Source organism: Oncorhynchus clarkii, chromosome 15, assembly GCF_045791955.1.
Source record: "Oncorhynchus clarkii lewisi isolate Uvic-CL-2024 chromosome 15, UVic_Ocla_1.0, whole genome shotgun sequence".
NCBI lineage: Eukaryota > Metazoa > Chordata > Actinopteri > Salmoniformes > Salmonidae > Oncorhynchus > Oncorhynchus clarkii.
The window spans coordinates 18,164,852-18,187,999 of NC_092161.1; the positions used below are offsets into that span (position 1 = coordinate 18,164,852).

Genomic DNA, 23,148 nt, shown 5'->3' on the forward strand with positions numbered 1-23,148 from the left:
TCTGCAACGCGGCAGTTTCAGGGTTGATCTGCAACGCGGCAGTCTCAGGGTTGATCTGCAACGCGGCAGTCTCAGGGTTGATCTGCAACGCGGCAGTCTCAGGGTTGATCTGCAACGCGGCAGTCTCAGGGTTGATCTGCAACGTGGCAGTCTCAGGGTTGATCATGTGGAAAAGCAGGGGAAACATAGAAGGTGAAAATTGAAAAAAAAAGAACTAAAGAGGGTTGAAACCAAGAGAAGGTTGCATATTATGTGGATTGTGAAACCAAGTATGGGGGCTGGAATTGTGCTTAGGCGTAGACTGGAGCTCTGTTTTGGGGGGTTGGTTTTGTCTGGGCTAACCCTCTTCCTCAATCTCCTCCTCCTGTCTCTCCTCGAACACCTTATCCGGTAGCCGGAAACACTCCTCGAAGAAGTTGACCAGCGACTGGCTGAGGTGCTGCTGCGTGGCCTCGCTGTGGATGAAATGGCCCTCGTCTGGGTAAATCTGAGGGGGAACACAACACACTGGTCACCACACATCCATTCATATTGCTCTGAATGTACATGCAGCTTCATGTAGATGCTATAATAAACATGTTATTATTATCATCATCATCTAAGCCCCTTCAAAGTACACTATATATATACAAAGGTATGTAAACACCCCTTCAAATGAAATGGATTCGGCTATTTCAGTCACACCCGTTGCTGACAGGTGTATACTATCGCACACACAGCCATGCAATCTCCATAGACAAACAATGACAGTACAATGGCCTTACTGAAGAGCCCAGTGATGTTCAACGTGGCACTGTCATAGGATGCCACCTTTCCAACAAGTCAGTTCATCAAATTTCTGCCCTGCTAGTGGTGCCCCAGTAAACTGTAAGTGCTGTTATTGTGAAGTGGAAACATCTAAAGAGCAACAACGGCTCAGCCGCAAAGTGGTTGGCCACACAAGCTCACAGAACGGGACCGCCTAGTGCTTAAGCACGTAAAAATTGTCTGTCCTCGGTTGCAACATTCACTACTGAGTTTCAAACTACCTCTGGAAGCAATGTCAGCACAATAACTGTTAGTCGGGAGCTTCATAAAATGGGTTTCCATGGCTGTGCAGCCACACACAAGCCTAAGATCACTACGCGTAATGCCAAGCGTCGGTTGGAGTGGTGTAAACTTGCTGCCATACAACTATGGAGTAGTGGAAACGCTTTCTTTGGAGTGATGAATCCCACTTCATCATCTGGCAGTCGGACAGACACATCTGGGTTTAGCGGATGCCAGGAGGACGCTACCTTCCACAAAGCATAGTGCCAACTGTAAAGTTTGGTGGAGGAGGAATAATGGTCTGGGGCTGTTTTTCATGTTTCGGGCTAGGCCCCTTAGTTCCTGTGAGGTAAATCATAATGCTAAAGCATACAATGACTTTCTAGACAATTCTGTGCTTCCAACTTTGTGGCAACAGTTTGGGGAAGGCCTTTTTCTGTTTCAGCATGACAATGCCCCCATGCACAAAGCAAGGTCCATACACAAATGGTTTGTCAAGATCGGTGTGGAAGAACTTGACTGGCCTGCACAGAGCCCTGACCTCAACCCCACTGAACACCTTTGAGATGAATTTGAAGGCCGACTGTGAGCCTAATTGCCCAACATCAGTGCCCGACCTCAATGGATGAATGGAAGCAAGTCCCTGCAGCAATGTTCCAACATCTAGTGGAAAGCCTTCCCAGAAGAGTGGAGGCTATAATAGCAGCAAAGGGGGGGACCAACTCCATATTAATGCCCATAATTTTGGAATGAGACGTTTGACGAGCAGGTGTCCACATACTGAATTACTGATGAGGCCTACTCAGTCAACACACAGTAGAGAATATAAGGGTAAGGGGACCTATGACGCAGCGATGACCTAAACTCTGACTTCTAAATGCTCCATGTATTAATGGGATTAGTTGACCCTGTTAAAGCAAGCCTCGTAAAAGGGGAGTATAATCTCATTAAGTGAGATGGGGGGGGGGGGGGGGGGGGTCATTGTGAGGTGTAATCCCTCAGCTGGTGTGGGGTTACACAACTCCTTGGTTTAACAGTTATAGCCCAAAATATGCCCCCAGAGAAATAGAATGCCTAGAATGGCCAAATCACTGGGATGCATTTTGGATTTTAGCCATTCTACACATCCCATTTCTACGTGTCATTCTGGGAAGTACATCTCACCTGTAGAGTGTAGTTTGCTTTTTCATTGATCAGCTGGGAGATGAATTTAGCTGTGTGCTGGAAATGTACTTTTTCTGGTGAGAGAAAAGGAGACCAACACATACCATCTTATTGTTAAAAACATAAAAGCATTTTGTTAGGCTAGAAAGGTTTTCAAGGATCTCATACCATCTGCTGTTGGATGAACAATCAGAAACTTCTTGTCTAGGAACTGTGATGCCCTGTGTGCTAGATTTGCCATCTGTGGAGAAATTACATAGATATTATATTTATGATACACAGTATTACACTGATGTTATATTACAAGCCAATAGAAAAAACACAGCTCATACATGAAGTTCAAGTGAAGGCTGAATAAAGAAGGCATACCGCATATGCTCTTGGGTCAGGCTTGGGCATTCCCAGGTATCTCTCTGAAAAAGCTGATGCTGGAAGAGAGGTTGTCAAAAGGAATCAATTCATTAGATCCTATCAAGGGACGTAGTGGTTTCAAATAAGGTGGGGAAACGCTAGAGCTAATAACCCTCATTTAGCATGATATACAGTGGGGCAAAAACGTATTTAGTCAGCCACCAATTGTGCAGGTTCTCCCACTTAAAAAGATGGGAAAGGCCTGTAATTTTCATCATAGGTACACTTCAACTATGACAGACAAAATGAGAAAAAAAATCCAGAAAATCACATTGTAGGATTTTTAATGAATTTATTTGCAAATTATGGTGGAAAATAAGCATTGTAGTGTTGGCGTGGGAGGGGTGTCTGCTCCATCATGTTGATAAGAAGCATTTACACACACACACACACCTTACCGTATAGGTCAAAGTCTGTGATGGGTGAGAGGGCTACACCACATTTCACCGGGGAATCCTCTGCGCTGAGTAACAGGCTGGTCACATAGCCTCCATAAACCTGAGACAGACAGACAGACAGACGGAAAGCAGAAATCCTATATCAACACAAGGCTTCTCTAACTGCTGCCTACAGACAGATACCCATTTCAAGCTCAGTTTAAAGATTGAGTTTGGAGACCCAAGAGCAGTAGATCATTAGCCTGGTCACAGATCTGTTTGTGCTGTCTTGCCAACTCCTATGGTCATTGTCATGCTATTCAACACATTGAGCACAAACAGATCTGGGACCAGGCTATTTGGCAATGCCCCTGATAATGAGTAATATGAAATATCCCATGTCCATTACTGCAAGTTGCAGCTTCCTCTATAATGTATGTTTCATGTTATGGATGATTAGTTCCAAATAATTTTTGGCCTTCTGGACTCTCTAATACATCAGCAGCCATTAGGAGGACTTGGCCAGAGGCAACATAATTAAGCTTCTCTTCATGAACATCCTATCAGAGGTGTCAGAATCTATTAAAACTATATCTATTTGGTCCAAAGGTAAATGTTGAGCTCGCAGCACACATCTGATCTGTCTTTTTCCATTTTATTTTCAACACACAATTCCAGCAATGCAGTACATAAGAAAAACAAACAGAGTAGGCATAAACACTGTAGCTGTCATTGACAGCTTGCACTTCAGTTGAAGAGTGTAGCTGGCAATCTTAATATGACACTCAATATGTTGATATGAACGAGCAAGATTCAAGAGCCTCCCTAGTGATTTCTATACTTAAAACAAGGGTGGTTAGTTAGCACATCAGAGTTGGCAGATAGATACTGAAAAATACAAGGGGTTCAAGGGAACATTATCCACTTCAGATGTAACTACATGCAACCAATTAACCTCATAATTATCAGGAGAAAAAAAGTATCTTACTTTGCCGAAAGCTCCAATCCTGGTCTTGTCAACGTAGGGCTCTTTAGATATTATACTGAAATGCAAGAAATTCGATTTGGATTACTTCATCTCAGAATGAAGATTCCTGATCCTGAGTACCCCTGCCAAGTGTTTCTGCTCAGTTATTTTGCTAGCTGTCCATGTCATAGCTCGTTAGCACCCGGCTGTAATATAGAAAGGAGAAAATCCTGATTTGGCGAGGTACAGGCCGGCGGAACATAACAATAATTTAGCCACACACTTCATAGCCTCAGCTGCCTAAATGTTAGTTACCTAAGAGTGTGTGAATAAATAATTTTTCCTTTACACATGTCAAATCACTACACATTTCCAGACCTCTTCAGTTCATATGACAGTGTTAGGGTAGTCTGTCTTGTGACAGAGAAGTCCAAGGCCCCACACTTCCCATCATGGATTTAACAATGGTGGAAACACCCTCCAGCAATTATTACACCAATCCAATGCTTTTAAATCCATGACTGCAAGCGCACCACTTAGGAGAAGGGTGGAGAATCAGGCCGCAGTTGAAGGTACCTACCTGAGGGCCTCCAGCTGGTCCCTCTCCTCGAACACGCCCAGCTTCCTCTGGACGCGGTGCAGCAGGTTGGTCCCCTGGAAGCCGCTGCCCCGCCCGTCGAAGCGTACCACCATGGCCCCAAAGCTGCTCACCAACACCGTGGCCCAGTCCATTTGGAACAGCTCTGATACCATCTGACCACCAGGGGTGCTGTCACTGGTGACGAGGGAAGGCGGCATGTTTAGTCCTTATTAACCCATCATTCTCACTCACTCACTCCATAAAATAAATAACTACACATGCACACACACACCTCTCACGGTCCCTTTTAAACTGGAGGTGTGTCCTCATACAGCAGATATAGAGAAAATGACACATTGTCTTTATAGTAATGCCACTTCATCCAGAGGTGAGCCAGGGTGAAAAGAATAGAGACAGGGACTGAAGAATCTAGTCTAGTGTGTGTTTCACCAACCTGCAGGCAAGGGCATGGAGTGAGATGGTGTGATAGTGGAGGAAAGGAGAGGAGGGTTAATTAAAGGGGGAATGGAGACCTTTTCATTGGCAGCGTAATTACTGGTGGTGCGAAGGAGAGAGAGTTGCCACATCTCTGCCTTAGATGAATAGCCCTGATTAAAGCACTGAGTCGGAGGGTAATTATCTCTCCTGATGAGGCAACCTGTCCATGGCACAGAGGAGGTGAAGACCTCTGTGTCAACGGCTGATGAGAAACTGTGGAGATGGATAGCTAGCTTTTATAGTAGAGCAGGTGTGTGTGTGTGTATGTGTACTCACACGAGGAGGAGCAGAGGATAGTGAGATGAGTCCACAAAGCTGGCAGGTTTGAGGATCTGCATCGTTAGTGCTACACAACAACAAGAGAAAGTGATCAGTATGTGTCATGCCCTGATCTGTTTCACCTGTCCTTGTGCTTGTCTTCACCCCCCTCCAGGTGTCGCCCATCTTCCCCCATTATCCCTTGTGTACAGTGAGGGAAAAAAGTATTTGATCCCCTGCTGATTTTGTACGTTTGCCCACTGACAAAGAAATGATCAGTCTATAATTTTAATGGTCGGTTTATTTGAACAGTGAGAGACAGAATAACAACAACAAAATCCAGAAAAACGCATGTCCAAAATGTTATAAATTGATTTTAATGAGGGAAATAAGTATTTGACCCCTCTGCAAAACATGACTTAGTACTTGGTGGCAAAACCCTTGTTAGCAATCACAGAGGTCAGACGTTTCTTGTAGTTGGCCACCAGGTTTGCACACATCTCAGGTGGGAGGCTGACGTTTGGCAACTCGAACCTTCAGCTCCCTCCACAGATTTTCTATGGGATTAAGGTCTGGAGACTGGTTAGGCCACTCCAGGACCTTAATGTGCTTCTTCTTGAGCCACTCCTTTGTTGCCTTGGCCGTGTGTTTTGGGTCATTGTCATGCTGAAATACCCATCCACGACCCATTTTCAATGCCCTGGCTGAGGGAAGGAGGTTCTCACCCAAGATTTGATGGTACATGGCCCCGTCCATCGTCCCTTTGATGCGGTGAAGTTGTCCTGTCCCCTTAGCAGAAAAACACCCCCAAAGGATAATGTTTCCACCTCCATGTTTGACGGTGGGGATGGCGTTCTTTGGGTCATAGGCAGCATTCCTCCTCCTCCAAACACAGCGAGTTGAGTTGATGCCAAAGAGTTCCCTTTCGGTCTCATCTGACCACAACACTTTCACCCAGTTGTCCTCCGAATCATTCAGAAGTTCATTGGCAAACTGCAGACGGGCATGTATATGTGCTTTCTTGAGCAGGGGGACCTTGCGGGCGCTGCAGGATTTCAGTCCTTCACGGCGTAGTGTGTTACCAATTGTTTTCTTGGTGACTATGGTCCCAGCTGTCTTGAGATCATTGACAAGATCCTCCCGTGTAGTTCTGGGCTTATTCCTCACCGTTTTCATGATCATTGCAACTCCACGAGGTGAGATCTTGCATGGAGCCCCAGGCCGAGGGAAATTGACAGTTCTTTTGCGTTTCTTCCATTTCCGAATAATCGCACCAACTGTTGTCACCTTCTCACCAAGCTGCTTGGCGATGGTCTTGTAGCCCATTCCAGCCTTGTGTAGGTCTACAATCTTGTCCCTGACATCCTTGGAGAGCTCTTTGGTCTTGGCCATGGTGGAGAGTTTGGAATCTGATTGATTGATTGCTTCTGGCTCCCAGGTGTCTTTTATACAGGTAACAAACTGAGATTAGGAGCACTCCCTTTAATCTCAGCTCGTTACCTGTATAAAAGACACCTGGGAGCCAGAAATCTTTCTGATTGAGAGGGGGTCAAATACTTATTTCCCTTTAAAATGCAAATCAATTTATAACATTTTTGACATGCGTTTTTCTGTATTTTTTTGTTGTTATTCTGTCTCACTGTTCAAACAAACCTACCATTAAAATTATAGACTGATCATTTCATCATCATCAGTGGGCAAACGTACAAAATCAGCAGGGGATCAAATATTTTTTTCCCTCACTGTATTTATACCAGTTGTTTCTGTCTGTTGCCAGTTTGTCTTGTTTGTTCAAGCCTACCAGCGTTTTGTCTCAGCGCCTGGTTTTCCCTAGTCTCTCTTTTTCTCGTCCTCCTGGTTTTTTACCTTTACCTTTGCCTGTCCTGACCCTGTACCCGCCTGCCTGTCTCTGAGCCTGCCTGTCTCTGAGCCTGCCTTCCATCCTGTACCTTGACCTCTGCTCTGGATTATTGACCCCTGCCTGCCTTGATCTGTCATTTTCCTGCCCTGTGGTTACAATAAACATGGTTACTTCACACAGTCTGCACTTGGGTCTCATCTTGATTCCTGATAGTATGTGTAATGATATGATTATACTGCCACGACACAATTCTCATTTGTTCATCAGCTTCATTATCTGTTCATCTGAACAAAACAGACTTTAAAAGACAGCTCTGCTGTTGAAATCTCCCTTAGCGTTAGAGTGGAACATAACATACTGTAATCCTCCATGGTGATCTCCTTGTATTCCACGTGGGGCATCTGCATGGAGTCCAGCCTCATCCTCAGATTCTCATTGGTTTCCAGGTCAAACACCTCTGCAGTGACAAACATCATGGCTTTAGTCTATGGCTGAAGTTGCTATGGCTACCATGGTCTAAGGGCACGTACTGTAGATGTTCAAAGGGGGTTGTGGAAGAATGTTGGTCTGGAAGTTGTGATGAAGCCATGCTTACAACAAGAGACATTACAGAGGACAGAGGGAAATTACCAGAATGCAGAGACATCCCTCCCTCCCTGCACTGACACACCGTGATAAAGACAGAACAGCAATGTAGGCTGTAAATATCAATGAAGACTTCAGAATGGCTGGCTACAGAGAGACGAGCCTTAAAGAGGCTTATCTTGGCATGCTGAGACTGAGATTGGACTAGTAACAAAATGAGTGGGTGTTTTAGTCGGGGAGAGAGTTCTCTCCTGACTGTCTGACTGGTATTTCTCTTTGACCTTGTGTGTGTGTGTGTTCGCTGCAGAGTACACAGTTTACAGAAAATGCATCCAGGTTGTTATTCCCCCCACAACAGCATGTACATTTCAGAATAACTTTTAGGGCTCCAGTTAGAAAGCAGAGTTCCTGCCAAAAGTACCTTTAGTTTTCTCCCTTGGCCTCTAAACTGAAATATATGCAGTAAAATATGACTGCAGAGTAGGCTATCTAGTCCCCTTTGTACACATAGTTGTTGTGGCTATTCTTCCAAGTGTACATACTGTAACCAGCAGTAAACAAACACGGTATAGTCTTTCATTACAGTGGGAAGGTCATGTTGTTATGAGGACATCCATCCAGCTAGGTAATGTAATCAGTATGGCTGCCAACACACTGGGCAAAGGCTGTAAACAGTGACTCAGCAGAAAGCAGAGGTGGCCTTGCTGTGCTGTCAAAGTCTTGGTATGCTGTGCCTGTTTGATGAGGTCACATGGCTGTGGGTGGTCATATTGTGAATCAGGAATGGAGGGGAGGGCATTAATTCTGTGGTCTGTAAATGCTCGGTAAACAGAGATAGATACAGATGTTTACTTTCTACGGTGTTAATAAAGAACTGTATTTCAGGAATGATGTTTATTCATGAAGAGGAGTGGATGTCCTAGGTGTGTTTGTGAGTGTGCCCCCCCCATGGTGTCCCTCTAATGCTGAGTGTCCACTATGCAACTTTCAAAATCCTAACATCGCTGAGCCTCTCACATTAAACAACCATTTGTATTTTTGTCTTGCCAACGCAGTGGTGTGCACACTAAACGAAGTGGCAAAGACGGGGGTCACACACTACCAGATTCTTCAGTTGGTCGTGACGATTCTCCATACCGCCACATTCTCTTGCCAAAACAATGATGTGATTAGATTGTTAACATACCGTAGCTAGAACGAGCTGTGGCTCAAAGCTGCCTCATAAGTTTCCAGTCAGACATTCCCACTTGCCATATAGAGTTGAAATATCTAGCAACATTTTTAATTGAATAACATTGCTGTTGAACTTTAGAGCTGTAACGATTTGATACTTTGGAGCTTTGGTTAAAGACAAATACAAACCAGTAGTAGTCATTGCTCCTGCTCGAGAGTCTACACATTTTGAGTGATGTGAAACAACGTCATCTCACTGGCTTCTTCTCTGGCGAGCTCTCATTGGCTATTTCTGATCGTCGTTCACAAAACATGACGTTGCACATCTCACACTACAAGAGCATCGCAGATTCTGTGCCGATAAAATCAAACATGTTTGAAAATATCGGGACATCTCGGACAGCTAAAAGACGGGATCGGTAGCCCTCAGATTGCATCTCTGACCCGCTCACCTCTCCAATCTCAAAAAACTTGTCTGGGACAGCTAAATCAGGGCTAAAATTGTGTAGTGTACACCCCACTTAGCAAGTATCATCTGCTTCCTGACAGTTACATGGCAAGTCAGAAATAAGATCTCAGTATAATGGATCTAGTGTATGTGTTTGTGCGCGTGTGTGTGTATGCTGGATATTAACAATAGAGGAAAGAAAGAGGAAGATCATGCAGTGTGTGTGTGTGTGGTGGGTGTATGCGTTTGTGTGTGTGTGTATGTGTGGTGGGTGTATGTGTTTGTGCGTGTGTGTGTGTGTGTATGCTGGATATTAACAATAGAGGAAAGAAAGAGGAAGATCATGCAGTGTGTGTATGTGTGGTGGGTGTTTGATAGATAAACAGGGTGTGAATGATTTCATTTGATGACCAATTATTTATTTGAAAGAATCCAAACAGAATCCTAACTGGAAGACTCACTCTGTCTGTCCTGTGTGCTGTATACGGCTACAAACGGGACATCAGGGCCTGGAGAAAGACCAAAACAAAAACAAAGAGGACAAAAAAAGACATCAGCATCAGGCATTTCTCTTGCATTGAAACCAAGATACATGTCCATTAGTTTGTGGTGGCACTACTCTGTCTCATCTCTGTCTGGGTTTATGAGTACATTCTGTGGCTCCATCTTATGTACAAATGACTGCATGTTTCAAAATGTATCCCCACTGTCCACAGTTCTAGGAAAAGCGAGAGAACGGGAAAGGATGATTTAATTATCAATTTCTATCTAGACTTGCAAAAAGACTTGCAAAAAAATTCAGAATCGAATTATTTGAACTCAATATTAAGGTGCCATTTGACGATAGAAGACTGAGACACAATATAGTCCAGCCTCAAAGTTTCTTTTTTCTTTCAAAACCCCAAACCCATGGTTTACGTCATTGGAAAAGTTCAGACACAACATCAAAACATAATTGATTAAAGTCTGAAAGCCTGACATTATCTGCTTGCAGAGAACAGACTCAAACCTCTACAAATAATGTTTTACTTCACATGTTTTCTACAAGCACAAACTATGTAGTCCAGACCTGCTTGTTATTGTTAGCTTATCCAATTAATTGAACACAACCCAAATCATTTCTGCAGTGTTCAGGAGCTGGCTTCCAAACAAACAAGCCCTTGTAGAAACACTCCCTCTCTGTCTCCTAAACACAGTGGTGCACTAGGAAGGGACACATAATAAAATGATAGATGCACTTAGCAAATTGTGAACATTCTAGAAACAAACATTTGCGGCTCCGAGTCTGCAAAGTAGGCCAGGCAATCTCTCACAGAGCTGTAATTATATCACAATCCCGTCAAATAAATGAAAGCGGGCAAGAGGCAGTAGGGGAATGAGGGATTAAAAGTGAATGAGGTAGAGACAGGTTCAGAAAACACGGCTGTCCTGTGTGGTTCCAGGGAGTTCAGTGAGAGGATGACAATCTTTGGGATGCTGCTATTGGACCTGTAGCCACATGTTGAAATAATGCAGGAGTTCTGGTAGAGGCATTGTAGAGGTTTAAATACACTGCACAAATGATTGAGTTTGTGACCAAATATCATCCGTCACCAACACATGCATTGAATTCATTGTGTCTTTACTAGTGCGTCTCTCAGAAAGAAGTGAGAGGCCAAAGGTTCACTTGGGGAGAGACAGACAAACCAACCCATGGACAGACTGACCAACCGGTGTCTCCCACCTTTGCAGCTGAGGAGGAAGAGGCTCATGTTGTGGCTGAAGGAGCCTTTGACGTAGCCACAGCTTTCGTAGAAGTCACAGGAGAGACAGCGTCTGTTGAAGGGGCCCACCGTGTCCGCACTACAAACACAACAAGAGGACACTCAGCCAATCCCATTTTTTGGGGGGTCATTTAGCAGACGCTCTTATCCAGACCGACTTACAGGAGCAATTACGGTTAAGTGCCTTGCTCAAGGGCACATGTACAGATTTTTCACCTAGTCAGCTTGGGATTTGAACCAGTGAACCTTCGGTTACTGGCCCAATGCACTTAACCGCTGGGCTTACCTGCCCCGCATCCCCCCCTTCCCCAAAACACATGTAAATATTGGACTATAAATTGTGCTTTCCTGTATTATACTTATGCTAAAATGTTTATTATATTCTACTGAGCCATTTACTTTATGCTCGAATTCTTATCTTTTGATATTTCTTATTGTTGTTGCGTTGTCGAGAAGGAACATGCACATAAGCAATATGTTGGACCATGTGAATCCTGTACATACGACTAATACAATGTGAATCTTGAAGTCTTTCTCCTAGATTATTATTCAGACGTGGAGCAAAGCCCCTCAAAGCCTGCAGGCCAAAAGCCACCGAAATTGTAACCAAGTGAAACCAAAATAACCCATGTCTTTTGGGTGGTGGGCAACAGAGCTAGGCACAACAGAAGAGAACAGCATTACAGACAGTTACATTACAGAGCTATGTATGTGTTACCTGTAGAGGTGCCTTCGCTTCGGATCATCCTCAGTACTCAAGAAGTATCTGCAAGATACATAATAAACATTTAAAGTTGGATGTGCAGTACCAGTTAAAAGTTTGGACACACCTACTCATTCCAGGGTTTTTCTTTATTTTTTACTATTTTCTACATTGTAGAATAATAGTGATGACATCAAAACCATGAAATAACATGTGAGAAGAGACTTGCTAGGGCCAAGAAACACGAGCAAAAGACATTCGACCGGTGGAAATCTGTCCTTTGGGCTGAGTCCAAATGAGAGATTTTTGGTTCCAACCGCCGTGTCTTTGTGAGATGCAGAGTAGGTGAACGGATGATCTCCACATATGTGGACGCCAAGGGTGTGCAAAGCTGTCATCAAGGCAAAGGGTGGCTACTTTGAAGAATCTAAAATATTAAATATATTTTGATTTTTTAACAAATTTTTGGTTACTACACGATTCCATATGTGTTATTTCATAGTTTTGATGTCTGTCTTCACTATTTTTCTACAATGTAGAAAATAGTCAAAATAAAGAAAAACCCTTGAATGAGTAGTTGTGTCCAAACTCTTTACTGGTACTGTATGTTAAACTAATATATAATATAACAAATGCATGTGTGCACGCAACATTACATCACTGAAACATTGCATTAGTCACAAAGTGTAAGGAGTCTATGAAGTGAGATTGAAAGTAGGTTAGTGTAAAGATTCCAACAGTACAGTTCAACAGAAACATGTCGGCTTGGGTAGGTATAAGCAGCTAGAGTGCAGACAGTTCCAACAGTAGGATAGTCTTGCCGCTCGAAGGGATGTAACATAAATTAAATATGATGTCAGAGAGATGCAGAGGCTTTGCATTTTTTTTGTTACTAAAGTAGGCCAGGAACAAATCTGGCAGAAACAAGTTCACACCTCAAAGTAACTTTTGTAGGTGAGCTGTAGCTGAGCTAGCTTTGGTTACAGAGAGAGAGAAGAGAGAGGGGGGAATGGAGAGAGTTGGGGAGGGGGGAGAGGAGAGGGGTCGAGAGAGAGAGGAAGAGAAAGGGTGGGGAGAGAGAGAGAGACCTGACCACTGTGACTGACCCAAACTTAAGGAAAGCTTTGACTATGCACAGACTCAGTGAGCATAGCCTTGCTATTGAGAAAGACTGCCGTAGGCAGACCTGGCTCTCATGAGAAGACAGGCTATGTGCACACTGCCCACATAATGAGGTGGAAACTGAGCTGCACTTCCTAACCTCCTGCCAAATGTATGACCATATTAGAGACACATATTTACCCTCAGATTACACAGATCCACAATGAATTTGAAAAGAAACCCGATTTTGATAAACTCCCATATCTACTTGGTGAAATACCACAGTGTGCCATCACAGCAGCAAGGTTTGTGACCTGCTGCCACAAGAAAAGGGCAACCAGTGAAGAACAAACACCATTGTAAATACAACCCATATTTATGTGTATTTATTTATAACCTGTATTTATTTATAACCTATAACCTGTTAAAGAGGCTGCAAATTTTTGCAGCTTTTTGTTAAAAATCGCGCAACATTTCAACGTCCTGCTACTCATGCCAGGAATATAGTATATGTATATGATTAGTATGTGTGGATAGAAAACACTCTGAAGTTTATAAAACTGGTTAAATCATGTCTGTGACTATAACAGAACGCGTTTAGCAGGAAAAATCCCAAGGAAAACTGTCCACAAAAAAACCCCAAAAAATATCCATCCGCCAGTCTCTGTATTGTCTATGGCAAGGGAAAATAGATGGGGCCCTGTTTACAATGCCTACAGCTTCCACACGATGTCGCCAGTACTGTCAATTGATTTCAAATTAATCCTTGGTAAAGGAATAGGCACTTCCTATCGTCGAGCACACCACAGGAAGTTATGAAAGAGAGAATGTGGACCATGATTTCAAAACGTGCTGCTATTGAATACAGATCGCCCCGTGATCAATTTGATCGATTATTAACGTTTACTAATACCTAAAGTTGGATTTACAAAAGTAGTTTGAAGTGTTTTGTCAAAGTTTATAGGTAACTTTTTTAATTTAAAAAAATGACGGTGCATTTTGGAACGGTGCTTTTTCATGGATCAGACGGGCTTCATAAATGGACATTTTGGGTATACATGGACGGATTTAATCGAAAAAAAGACCCAATTGTGATGTTTATGGGACATATAGGAGTGCCAACAAAGAAGCTCGTCAAAGGTAATGAATGTTTTATATTTTATTTCTGCGTTTTGTTTAGCGCCGGCTACGCTAATTATTTTGTTTACGTCCCCTTTGTGTATTTCGGGGGTTGCATGCTATCAGATAATAGCTTCTCATGCTTTCGCCGAAAAGCATTTTAAAAATCTGACATGTTGGCTAGATTCACAACGAGTGTAGCTTTAATTGAGTACCCTGCATGTGTGTTTTAATGAAAGTTTGAGTTGTATCGAGTACTATTAGTTGTCACTCTGAAATTTCCGCTGATGTCCGCTGATGTTGATCCCTGTACAGGGACAGCAGCCGTTACAACATTGTATATATTCATAATATGACATTTGTAATGTCTTTATTCTTTTGTAACTTCTGTGAGTGTAATGTTTACTGTTTATTTTTATTGTTTCGTTCACTTTTGTATATTATCTACTTCACTTGTTTTGGCAATGTTAACATATGTTTCCCATGCCAATAAAGCCCCTTGAATTGAATTGAATTGAGAGAGAGAAAGATACGGAGTGGGGGGAGAGAGAGAGGGGAGGGGGAGAGAGAGAGGGGAGAGAAAGAAAGGGAGGGGAGAGAGAGGGGGAGGGGGGAGAGAGAAGGGGAGTGCGGAGGGGTAGAGAGAAGGGGAGTGCGGAGGGGGAGAGAGAGGGGGGAGGGGAGAGAGAAAGAGAGCAAGAGAGAGGGGTGAGGAAGCAAGAGGTGGGTGAGAGAGATAGGGAGAGAGAGAAGGGGAGAGAGAGAGGGGGAGGGAGAGAGCGAGAGGGGAGAGAGATGGGGGAAAGAGAGATTGGGGGAAGAGAGAGATAGGGGGAGAGCGAGTGTTAGGAATTTTATGAATAAATGACTAAACAATATCCCCATTTTAAATAGAACTGTAACTAAGTAAACTTATACTCTGTTTTATTATATCTGATTAACAATATGAATTCATAAGTGAGGGATTGTGGAGCCTGAAACAGGGGGTAATTAAATAAAATATATACCATTCTAGTCAGGTTGGAGAATATTGGAAGTGGGAGTTTTTCAGTAAACAGAAAAGGTCTTTAACCTATGGTTGAACCAACAAAACTTAGCTCTGGGGTATTTTAGATAAGGCAGTGAGTGCATTCCCAGGTTTTCTGTTAACTAGAACTGTCATCTAAGTGATGATCGATAATGGTGAGGGGTCAAGAGTTAATTCAGTTTTATTGTGTGTCCTGTGTGTGCGCTAGTGGGTCGGAATGAACTTTTAAACTTGCTCTGTCTTGGTCGGGAGGAGGACATTCATTCTAGAACCTGTGATGTCATATTTTGTATATAAACTGTTGTTCGTGGTTACATGGCAGCGCGCTCTGAGAATAAATACTATTATTTAATTTTGATAAGACTGGTCTCCGTCTATTTTATGCAAATAAGAATCTTACAAATTCTCATAAAATAGACTAAGTGAATTCAATTAATGAAAACAAATTGGAAATAATGAAATTATACCAACAGCGAGATAGTGGGGAGAGAGAGATAGGGGGAGAGAGAGATAGGGGGAGATAAAGGGGGAGGGGAGAGAGAGAGAGAGATGGGGGAGAGGAGAGATATAGGGGGAGAGAGAGGGTGGGGGGGGGTTGAGAGAGAGAAAGGTGGGAGGGGAGAGAGAGAGGTGGGAGGGGAGAGCGAGAGGGTGGGGGAGAGAGAGAAAGAGGGGAGAGGAAGCGAAGGGGGAGGAAGCGAGAAGAGGAGAGAAAGAGGGGGGAGAGAGATGGGGGAGAAAGAGAGGGAGAGCGAAAGAGAGAGAGGGGAGAGAGGGGTTTGTTGAATTGTTTGTTTTAGGTTTTGTGGGTGGGTGTTTGTTTCATAATTACAGCATAAATGTGTGTATATACTACATGTGAGTGCATGTGTGTGTGTGTGTGTGTGTGTGTGTGTGTGGCCCAGCTGGGTCAGGGAGCTCACATTAGCTGGCTGTCCTCGTTGTAGGCTAGGACCTGGGTGACATCCCAGTCTCCAGACGTGATTGACTGCAGCGTGTCTGTGCTGGTGTTGGGCTGGAGAGAGAGGGGGGAGGAGAGGGACGGGGAGTTAGAGGGAAGGGGAGAGAGAGAAGCAGAGGGAGTGGGAGAGAGAGGGAAGGGGAGCGGGAGAGAGACAGAGAGAAGGAGAGGGAGGGGGAAATGGAGAGGGAAGGGGAGAGGGAGAGAGAGGGAGGGAAAGGAAAGGGAGATACATATACTGCATGTTAAAAATCACTGGACTCAATGTCTCCTTATCATGTTAGGAGTGCACACTTAGTTAAACTGACTTCTGTGCTACTTGTGATGGAAGATATTACGGAAGTGGCTGTTGTCTATGCTATGCTATAGGCAGCAATTCTAGTGTATGGAAGCCCTCGTGCAGAACACAGAAGAGAGTGTGTAGAAGGGGAGTATACAGTACCTGTGTGATGGACATGGAGATGTGGAAGAACTTGCCCCTGCCTCCCTGTGGGATGGCTCTGGTGAAGAACAACTTCAGACCATCTTTGGAGAACAGCGGCTCCTCATTCTGCACACCAGTCATATAACACACATAGAACACACAAACTCAGCAGAAAAAAAACATCCCTTTTTCAGGACGCTGTCTTTCAAAGATAATTCGTAGAAATCCAAATAACTTCACAGATCTTCATTGTAAAGGGTTTAAACACTGTTTTGCATGCTTGTTCAATGAGCCGATAAGCAATTAATGAACATGCACCTGTGGAACGGTCATTAAGACACTAACAACTTACAGACGGTAGGCAATTAAGGTCACAGTTCGGAAAACTTAGGACACTAAAGAGGCCTTTCGAATGACTCTGAACAACACCAAAATAATGATGTCCAGAGTCCCTGCTCATCTGCGTGAATGTGCCTTAGGCATGCTGCAAGGAGGCATGAGGACTGCAGATGTGGCCAGGGCAATAAATTACAATGTCCATAATGTGAGACGCCTAAGACAGCGCTACAGGGAGACAGGACAAAGATCGTCCTCGCAGTGGCAGACCACGTGTAACAACACCTGCATAGGATTGGTACATCCGAACATCACACCTGCGGGACAGGTACAAGATGGCAACAACATCTGCCCGAGTTACACCAGGAACAATCCCTCCATCAGTGCTCTGACTTTCCGCAGTAGGCTGAGAGAGGCTGGACTGAGGGCTTGTAAGCCTGTTGTAAGGCAGGTCCTCATCAGACATCCCTGGCAAAAACGTTGCCTATGGGTACAAACCCAAATTCGCAAGACCAGACAGAACTGGCAAAAAGTGCTCTTCACTGATGAGTCGGGGTTTTGTCTCACCAGGGGTGATGGTTGGATCCGTGTTTATCGTCGAATGAATGAGCATTACACCGAGGCCTGTACTCTGGAGTGGGATCGATTTGGAGGTGGAGGGTCCGTCATGGTCTGGGGCGGTGTGTCACAGCATCATCGGACTGAGCTTGTTGTCATTGCAGGCAATCTCAACGCTGTGCGTTACAGGGAAGACATCCTCCTCCCTCATGTGGTGCCCTCCCTGCAGGCTCATCTTGACATGACCCTCCAGCATGACAATGCCACCAGCTTTACTGCTCGTTCTGTGCTTGATTTCCTGCAATACAGGAATGTCAGTGTTCTGCCATGTTCATCTAAGAGCCCGGATCTCAATCCCATTGTTCACGTCTGGGACCTGTTGGATCGGAGGGTGAGGGCTAGGGCCATTCCCCCCAGAAATGTCCGGGACCTTGCAGGTGCCTTGGTAGAAGAGTGGGATAACATCTCACAGCAAGAACTGACAAATCTGGTGCAGTCCATGAGGAGGAGATGCACTGCAGTACTTAATGCAGCTGGTGGCCACACCAGATACTGACTGTTACTTTTGATTTTGAACCCCCATTTGTTCAGGGACACATTATTACATTTCTGTTAGTCACATGTCTGTGGAACTTGTTCAGTTTATGTCTCAGTTGTTGAATCTTATATTCATACAAATATTTACACGTTAAGTTTGCTGAAAATAAACGCAGTTGGCAGTGAGAGGACATTTCTTCTTTTGATGAGATTATATATACACATGTATAAACATATTTCTAACAATCTAGAAATGATGGAGTGGCATTCCACTCTGTAGCACTGCGAAAAATATCTAGAAGATAAAAGGTAGAATCAGCCATATGACGTGGATGCAGAAAGTAGACAGCATAGTGGGTCAATTTTCTCAACAACTAAGACTGTTGAAGAGTGAGGCTCAACTTCTCCACTGTTTTGGTCCCGAGGCTACTGCGCTGTGAAGAGCATGAAGCGAACCCGTGGCCATGCAACGACACTGTGTGTGACTGTGTGAGAGTGTCTTGCATCTCGCTCATCTCAATATCTGCGGTGCTCCTTGTTGTGACGTCATTTCGCTCTACCTTTAAGAGCACTAAGACATTGTTTGTATTTGAATCTTGTTGGTTTCTTACCTGCCTGTGTAGCCAACTTTCGCTCTCGTCCTCGTGTTTCTAAACAGACAATTTGAAAGAAAAGTCAATGAAAAGCAGATGAAAAGTGAATGAAGTGGGCTGAAAAACAGACGCACAGACACACACCTTGGTGCAGACGCCAGTGGTGGCCTGACACAGAGTCAGCATGGATATGTTCTGGGCTCTGTTTAACCAGTTCACTGCCAGTTTGGTGGTAGTCGCCCATTTCACCATGGTGACATAGTACTCTCTGTCCAACACAAAACAAAACAAGAGTGTTATTGTGACTATGCATTTATTCATGCAAATACAATGTCTAGAATAAAGGACTAGGAATGTCTTACTGAGATATTGCATGTGTAACAGAGCTCATCCCTTTGAAAGCCATAAGGGTATATAACCATGTTATATATAGTAGTAGTAGCAGTATTAGTAGTGGGGAGGCAGGTAGCCTAGCGGTTAAGCGTGTTGGGCCAGTAAACCGAAAGGTCACTGGTTCAAATCCCCAAGCCGACTCGGTGATAAATCTGTTGATGTGCCCTTGAGCAAGGCACTTAACCCTAATTGCTCCTGTAAGTCACTTTGGATATGAGTGTCTGTTAAATGTCAAATGTATTAAACCTATATACTGTTAGCAGTTGAGTAGTATTGTATCTGAGGTTGGTGTTGTGTGTTGTGCTGTGTGGGGGGGGGGTGTACCCCATCCTCTGGTCCTCAGGCCTCCTCATCTCCATGGTGTGCAGGGGCCCATTCAGGTTGACCACATACAGAGAGATGACTGGGTTCTCCTCCCCAGCCTGCATGGAGGAAAAGAGGACAGAGAGACTATATGAGTTAAATTTCCATCAATAAAATAACTGTTCTTATTGGACATTTTATCTGCATCTACTTCAGGAAGAACAGTCTGTAGAATTAACTCCATGCTGGTATATTTTCCCATTTCCCAAGATAGTTTGTTTTACCTTTATGTGTGTTTAATGATAACGTACCTTTGAGCGGTGGTACAATTTACTGCAGTGTAGTGTTGCACAGTAGAATGCATGTTTTCAGTCAGTAATAGGTTAGTAATCATACTGCTATAACCTTAGTGTTGTGAAGGGTCACGGCAACCACAGGACCAATTGCTTCCAATTATCCTAGGCCACGCCCCTTCCCTCCACACCTGTTCCCACTCCCTAATCACCTCTCCTCACTCCTCTGTTTCCCACAAAAGCAGCATGCTCCTCTCTATATACTAGTAATGGTTCATGTTTGGTGATGGTACGGCGCACCCTTCCTTGCTTTGTGTGTAATATGAGACAGCCACCACATCCTAAAACATTTCCCAAACTCAGTCCTGGGCCCCCACACCCCCGGGTGCATGTTTTGTTTTTTGCCCCAGCACTACACGGCTGATTAAAATAACCAGCTCATCATCGAGCTTTGATTATTTGAATTCCATCCAACTCCTAACCCCCCCCCCCCCCCCCATGTGCCTCTGTTGTTCACTGTGTATAATAAATACCCCTAACCCTGGACTCCTCATCTCCATCTCCTTTTGCATTCTGACCGATGCACCACGGTGACAGCAACAGTCCTGACCCTAACTTACAGCCCATTCCTCCTAGCCCTAGTCTCTTTGTTCACTTAGAGTAGTGGGTTTCAGTCAGTACTAGGTTAGTAATTATACTGTTCTATTGTGAAGGAAGTTGTCAAGGAAGTGAGTTTGTGTTTATACAGGACGTACCGTCCCCCACCTACCGCCAACCAATCATGTCAATGCGGAGCTACGCAGCCATTGTTACAACATGTAAGAGGTGCATGGCAATGAGGTACGGAGCTCGATGTGGCCTCTGCATGCCTCCAGAGGCTCCGCAATTTTGTCACACACTCTACACGAAGGCTCCGACCACATTTTCGGATCAAGCATAAATTGGCTTTTAGGGTAGTGGTTTTCAGTCAGTACTAGGTTAGTAATCATACTGTTCTAACCTTAGGGTAGTGGTACTCCCTCCCAGTAGGGTAAGTAGTTCCTGTGAACATGGGGATCTCCATCTTGGGCACCATGGTGTCGTTGATGGTGGCATATGCCAGCCGGGCACCGTCCGGAGACCACCAGTGGGCAATATGGGTCTGGAAGATCTCCTCTGGAAAATAATCGGAGAGAAATGTCCTTTCGTTTTCAGTAATAATGAAAATGATGAAACCCTTACAGAAACCTACTCTGTGTTTCAATGGAATCACATTTCAACGCCCAGTGCAGACCTACATCAGATACGTTGGTTATATTAAATACTAACCCAAACATCAATTGCAATGCAGAGTCAGTTTGGCTCAACGCTGTCATAACATCCCTAAAATGAGGAGTACTGTATGTTCCGGCCATAAATCAAAACACTGCTTTTAATCTCACAAGCGAGGAACATCGACCAATCGAGAGCCATACCAGGAAAGGGAACAGGAAAAGTAATTTCCCAGTCAGGTGCAACAGTGTGTTGTATGCAGGGAAATTGGAGTGTGGTTGTTTGTGTGTAACCCCTTTTCTGCTGCTGAGGCACATAGAAAGAATGCTGTTGGAACTTGGCTTACTTAATCAAAAACCTGAGACCTCTGTGCGTCCCTACAGAGCACGTGTGTGTTTGAAATTGTGCAGGTTGATATGAATGACAGGACACACACTAATATACCAGAGGGGGCTCTATTGATATGTAGTTCCAGGTGAAGACACACACACACAGGCACGCCCACGTGCAGAAAAACACTGAATGTATGTATATATGTATGTAATCTTTTCTGCATCAATCCCCACCCAGATGATAAAGTGTGTGTGTGTGTGCGTGTGCATTAATTGCATTTAGCTTGAGGAGGAAATTAGTGGTCTGACACAGCGCTACATCTCCTGTGTGTATGTGTATCCTTGCATCCTTCAGTGTCTATCTATCCAAAACCTTCTTGATGTAATGTGATTTGTGGATTCAAATAAAGTATTTCAAATGTGTGTGTGTGAACCCACCTTTGTTTCCATGTCCTTTGAGAGCCGTTTCTATCTCCCTAGCTATGATTACCCAGGTGAGAAGTGTCACACTCCTCCATTCTCCCTGGTTCACAGACTCGCTGTTCTGACTCTAAATTATTCACTGCCTAACACAGATATGACTTATGCATGAGCCGCCCTGTTACTTAGGCAGGTGGGCAATAGAAGTTAATGAATGTAATGTGACAGAATCAGGTGGGCCAAACTAATGAGGAGGAGAAGGAAGGACATATCTTTCTTCACCGGGACACAATTCAACAACCATTAACTGATCAAAAATAATATGCTATGATAAGAGTAGTGCTTCCTATGTTGAGACATTTTGACAAAGACAAGGTGTGATAGGACTTGGTGAGATTCAGAGGAATGTCAATTGAGGCAAAGAACACGTGGTGCAAGATGAGTCCCGTCCAATAGGGGGGGGTGGTGATACGTATTAGAACTAAGCCCCACTGGTAGATGACAGTTGAAGCACGAGAGATTCAACTGAACTGCCTGCTTACAGAGAGCATAGATAGGATATCACGCACGCACGCACGCACGCACGCACACACACATACACACACACACACACACACACACACACACACACACACACAGTTGTTTACTGCTATATTTTTCAGAAAATAAGCGTACGTACCACCGTAAACAAATACAAACAAAATTGTCTCAGTGTGCAAAAAGTGCAATACCAGCTAAAACTCCAGAGGCCATACACACACAGCTCCTATCAAGAGTGCCAGACACTGGTCTGGTTCTATTCCTGGGCCACATCATAATTCAGGATGTTGTCTGCTTCAGTACCCATTCTATACCTGGGCCACATCATATTTCAGGATGTTGTCTGCTCCAGTACTGGTTCTATCCCTGGGTCACACCATATTTCAGGATGTTGTCTGCTCCAGTACTGGTTCTATACCTGGGCCACATCATATTTCAGGATGTTGTCTGCTCTAGTACTGGTTCTATACCTGGGCCACATCATATTTCAGGATGTTGTCTGCTCTAGTACTGGTTCTATACCTGGGCCACATCATATTTCAGGATGTTGTCTGCTCCAGTACTGGTTCTATACCTGGGTCACATCATATTTCAGGATGTTGTCTGCTCCAGTACTGGTTCTATACCTGGGCCACATCATATTTCAGGATGTTGTCTGCTCTAGTACTGGTTCTATACCTGGGCCACATCATATTTCAGGATGTTGTCTGCTCCAGGACTGGTTCTATACCTGGGCAACATCATATTTCAGGATGTTGTCTGCTCTAGTACTGGTTCTATACCTGGGCAACATCATATTTCAGGATGTTGTCTGCTCTAGTACTGGTTCTATACCTGGGTCACATCATATTTCAGGATGTTGTCTGCTCTAGTACTGGTTCTATACCTGGGCCACATCATATTTCAGGATGTTGTCTGCTCTAGTACTGGTTCTATCCCTGGGCCACATCATATTTCAGGATGTTGTCTGCTCCAGTACTGGTTCTATACCTGGGCCACATCATATTTCAGGATGTTGTCTGCTCCAGTACTGGTTCTATACCTGGGCCACATCATATTTCAGGATGTTGTCTGCTCCAGTACTGGTTCTATACCTGGGTCACACCATATTTCAGGATGTTGTCTGCTCCAGTACTGGTTCTA

General features: G+C 44.1%; 1 protein-coding gene across 2 annotated transcripts in view; it reads right to left on the reverse strand.

Moving 5' to 3' along the window:
- Positions 1-305: 305 nt before the first annotated feature.
- The window catches only part of LOC139367004 (A-type potassium channel modulatory protein DPP6-like), a 193,631-nt gene continuing 170,788 nt past the window's right edge, over positions 306-23,148 (reverse strand). For both annotated transcript variants that reach the window (XM_071104849.1, XM_071104850.1), the window contains exons 9-26: positions 20,463-20,617; positions 19,191-19,288; positions 18,618-18,741; positions 18,492-18,530; positions 16,468-16,575; positions 15,988-16,079; positions 11,833-11,880; positions 11,075-11,193; positions 9,813-9,860; positions 7,504-7,602; positions 5,303-5,372; positions 4,529-4,723; positions 3,970-4,024; positions 3,003-3,102; positions 2,563-2,621; positions 2,362-2,434; positions 2,194-2,267; positions 306-487 (exon numbers count right to left, since the gene is read on the reverse strand). In XM_071104849.1, the coding sequence (XP_070960950.1) occupies positions 338-487; positions 2,194-2,267; positions 2,362-2,434; positions 2,563-2,621; positions 3,003-3,102; positions 3,970-4,024; positions 4,529-4,723; positions 5,303-5,372; positions 7,504-7,602; positions 9,813-9,860; positions 11,075-11,193; positions 11,833-11,880; positions 15,988-16,079; positions 16,468-16,575; positions 18,492-18,530; positions 18,618-18,741; positions 19,191-19,288; positions 20,463-20,617 (1,706 nt within the window). In that variant the 3' untranslated portion in view covers positions 306-337. The remainder of the gene's footprint in view (positions 488-2,193; positions 2,268-2,361; positions 2,435-2,562; positions 2,622-3,002; positions 3,103-3,969; positions 4,025-4,528; positions 4,724-5,302; positions 5,373-7,503; positions 7,603-9,812; positions 9,861-11,074; positions 11,194-11,832; positions 11,881-15,987; positions 16,080-16,467; positions 16,576-18,491; positions 18,531-18,617; positions 18,742-19,190; positions 19,289-20,462; positions 20,618-23,148) is intronic.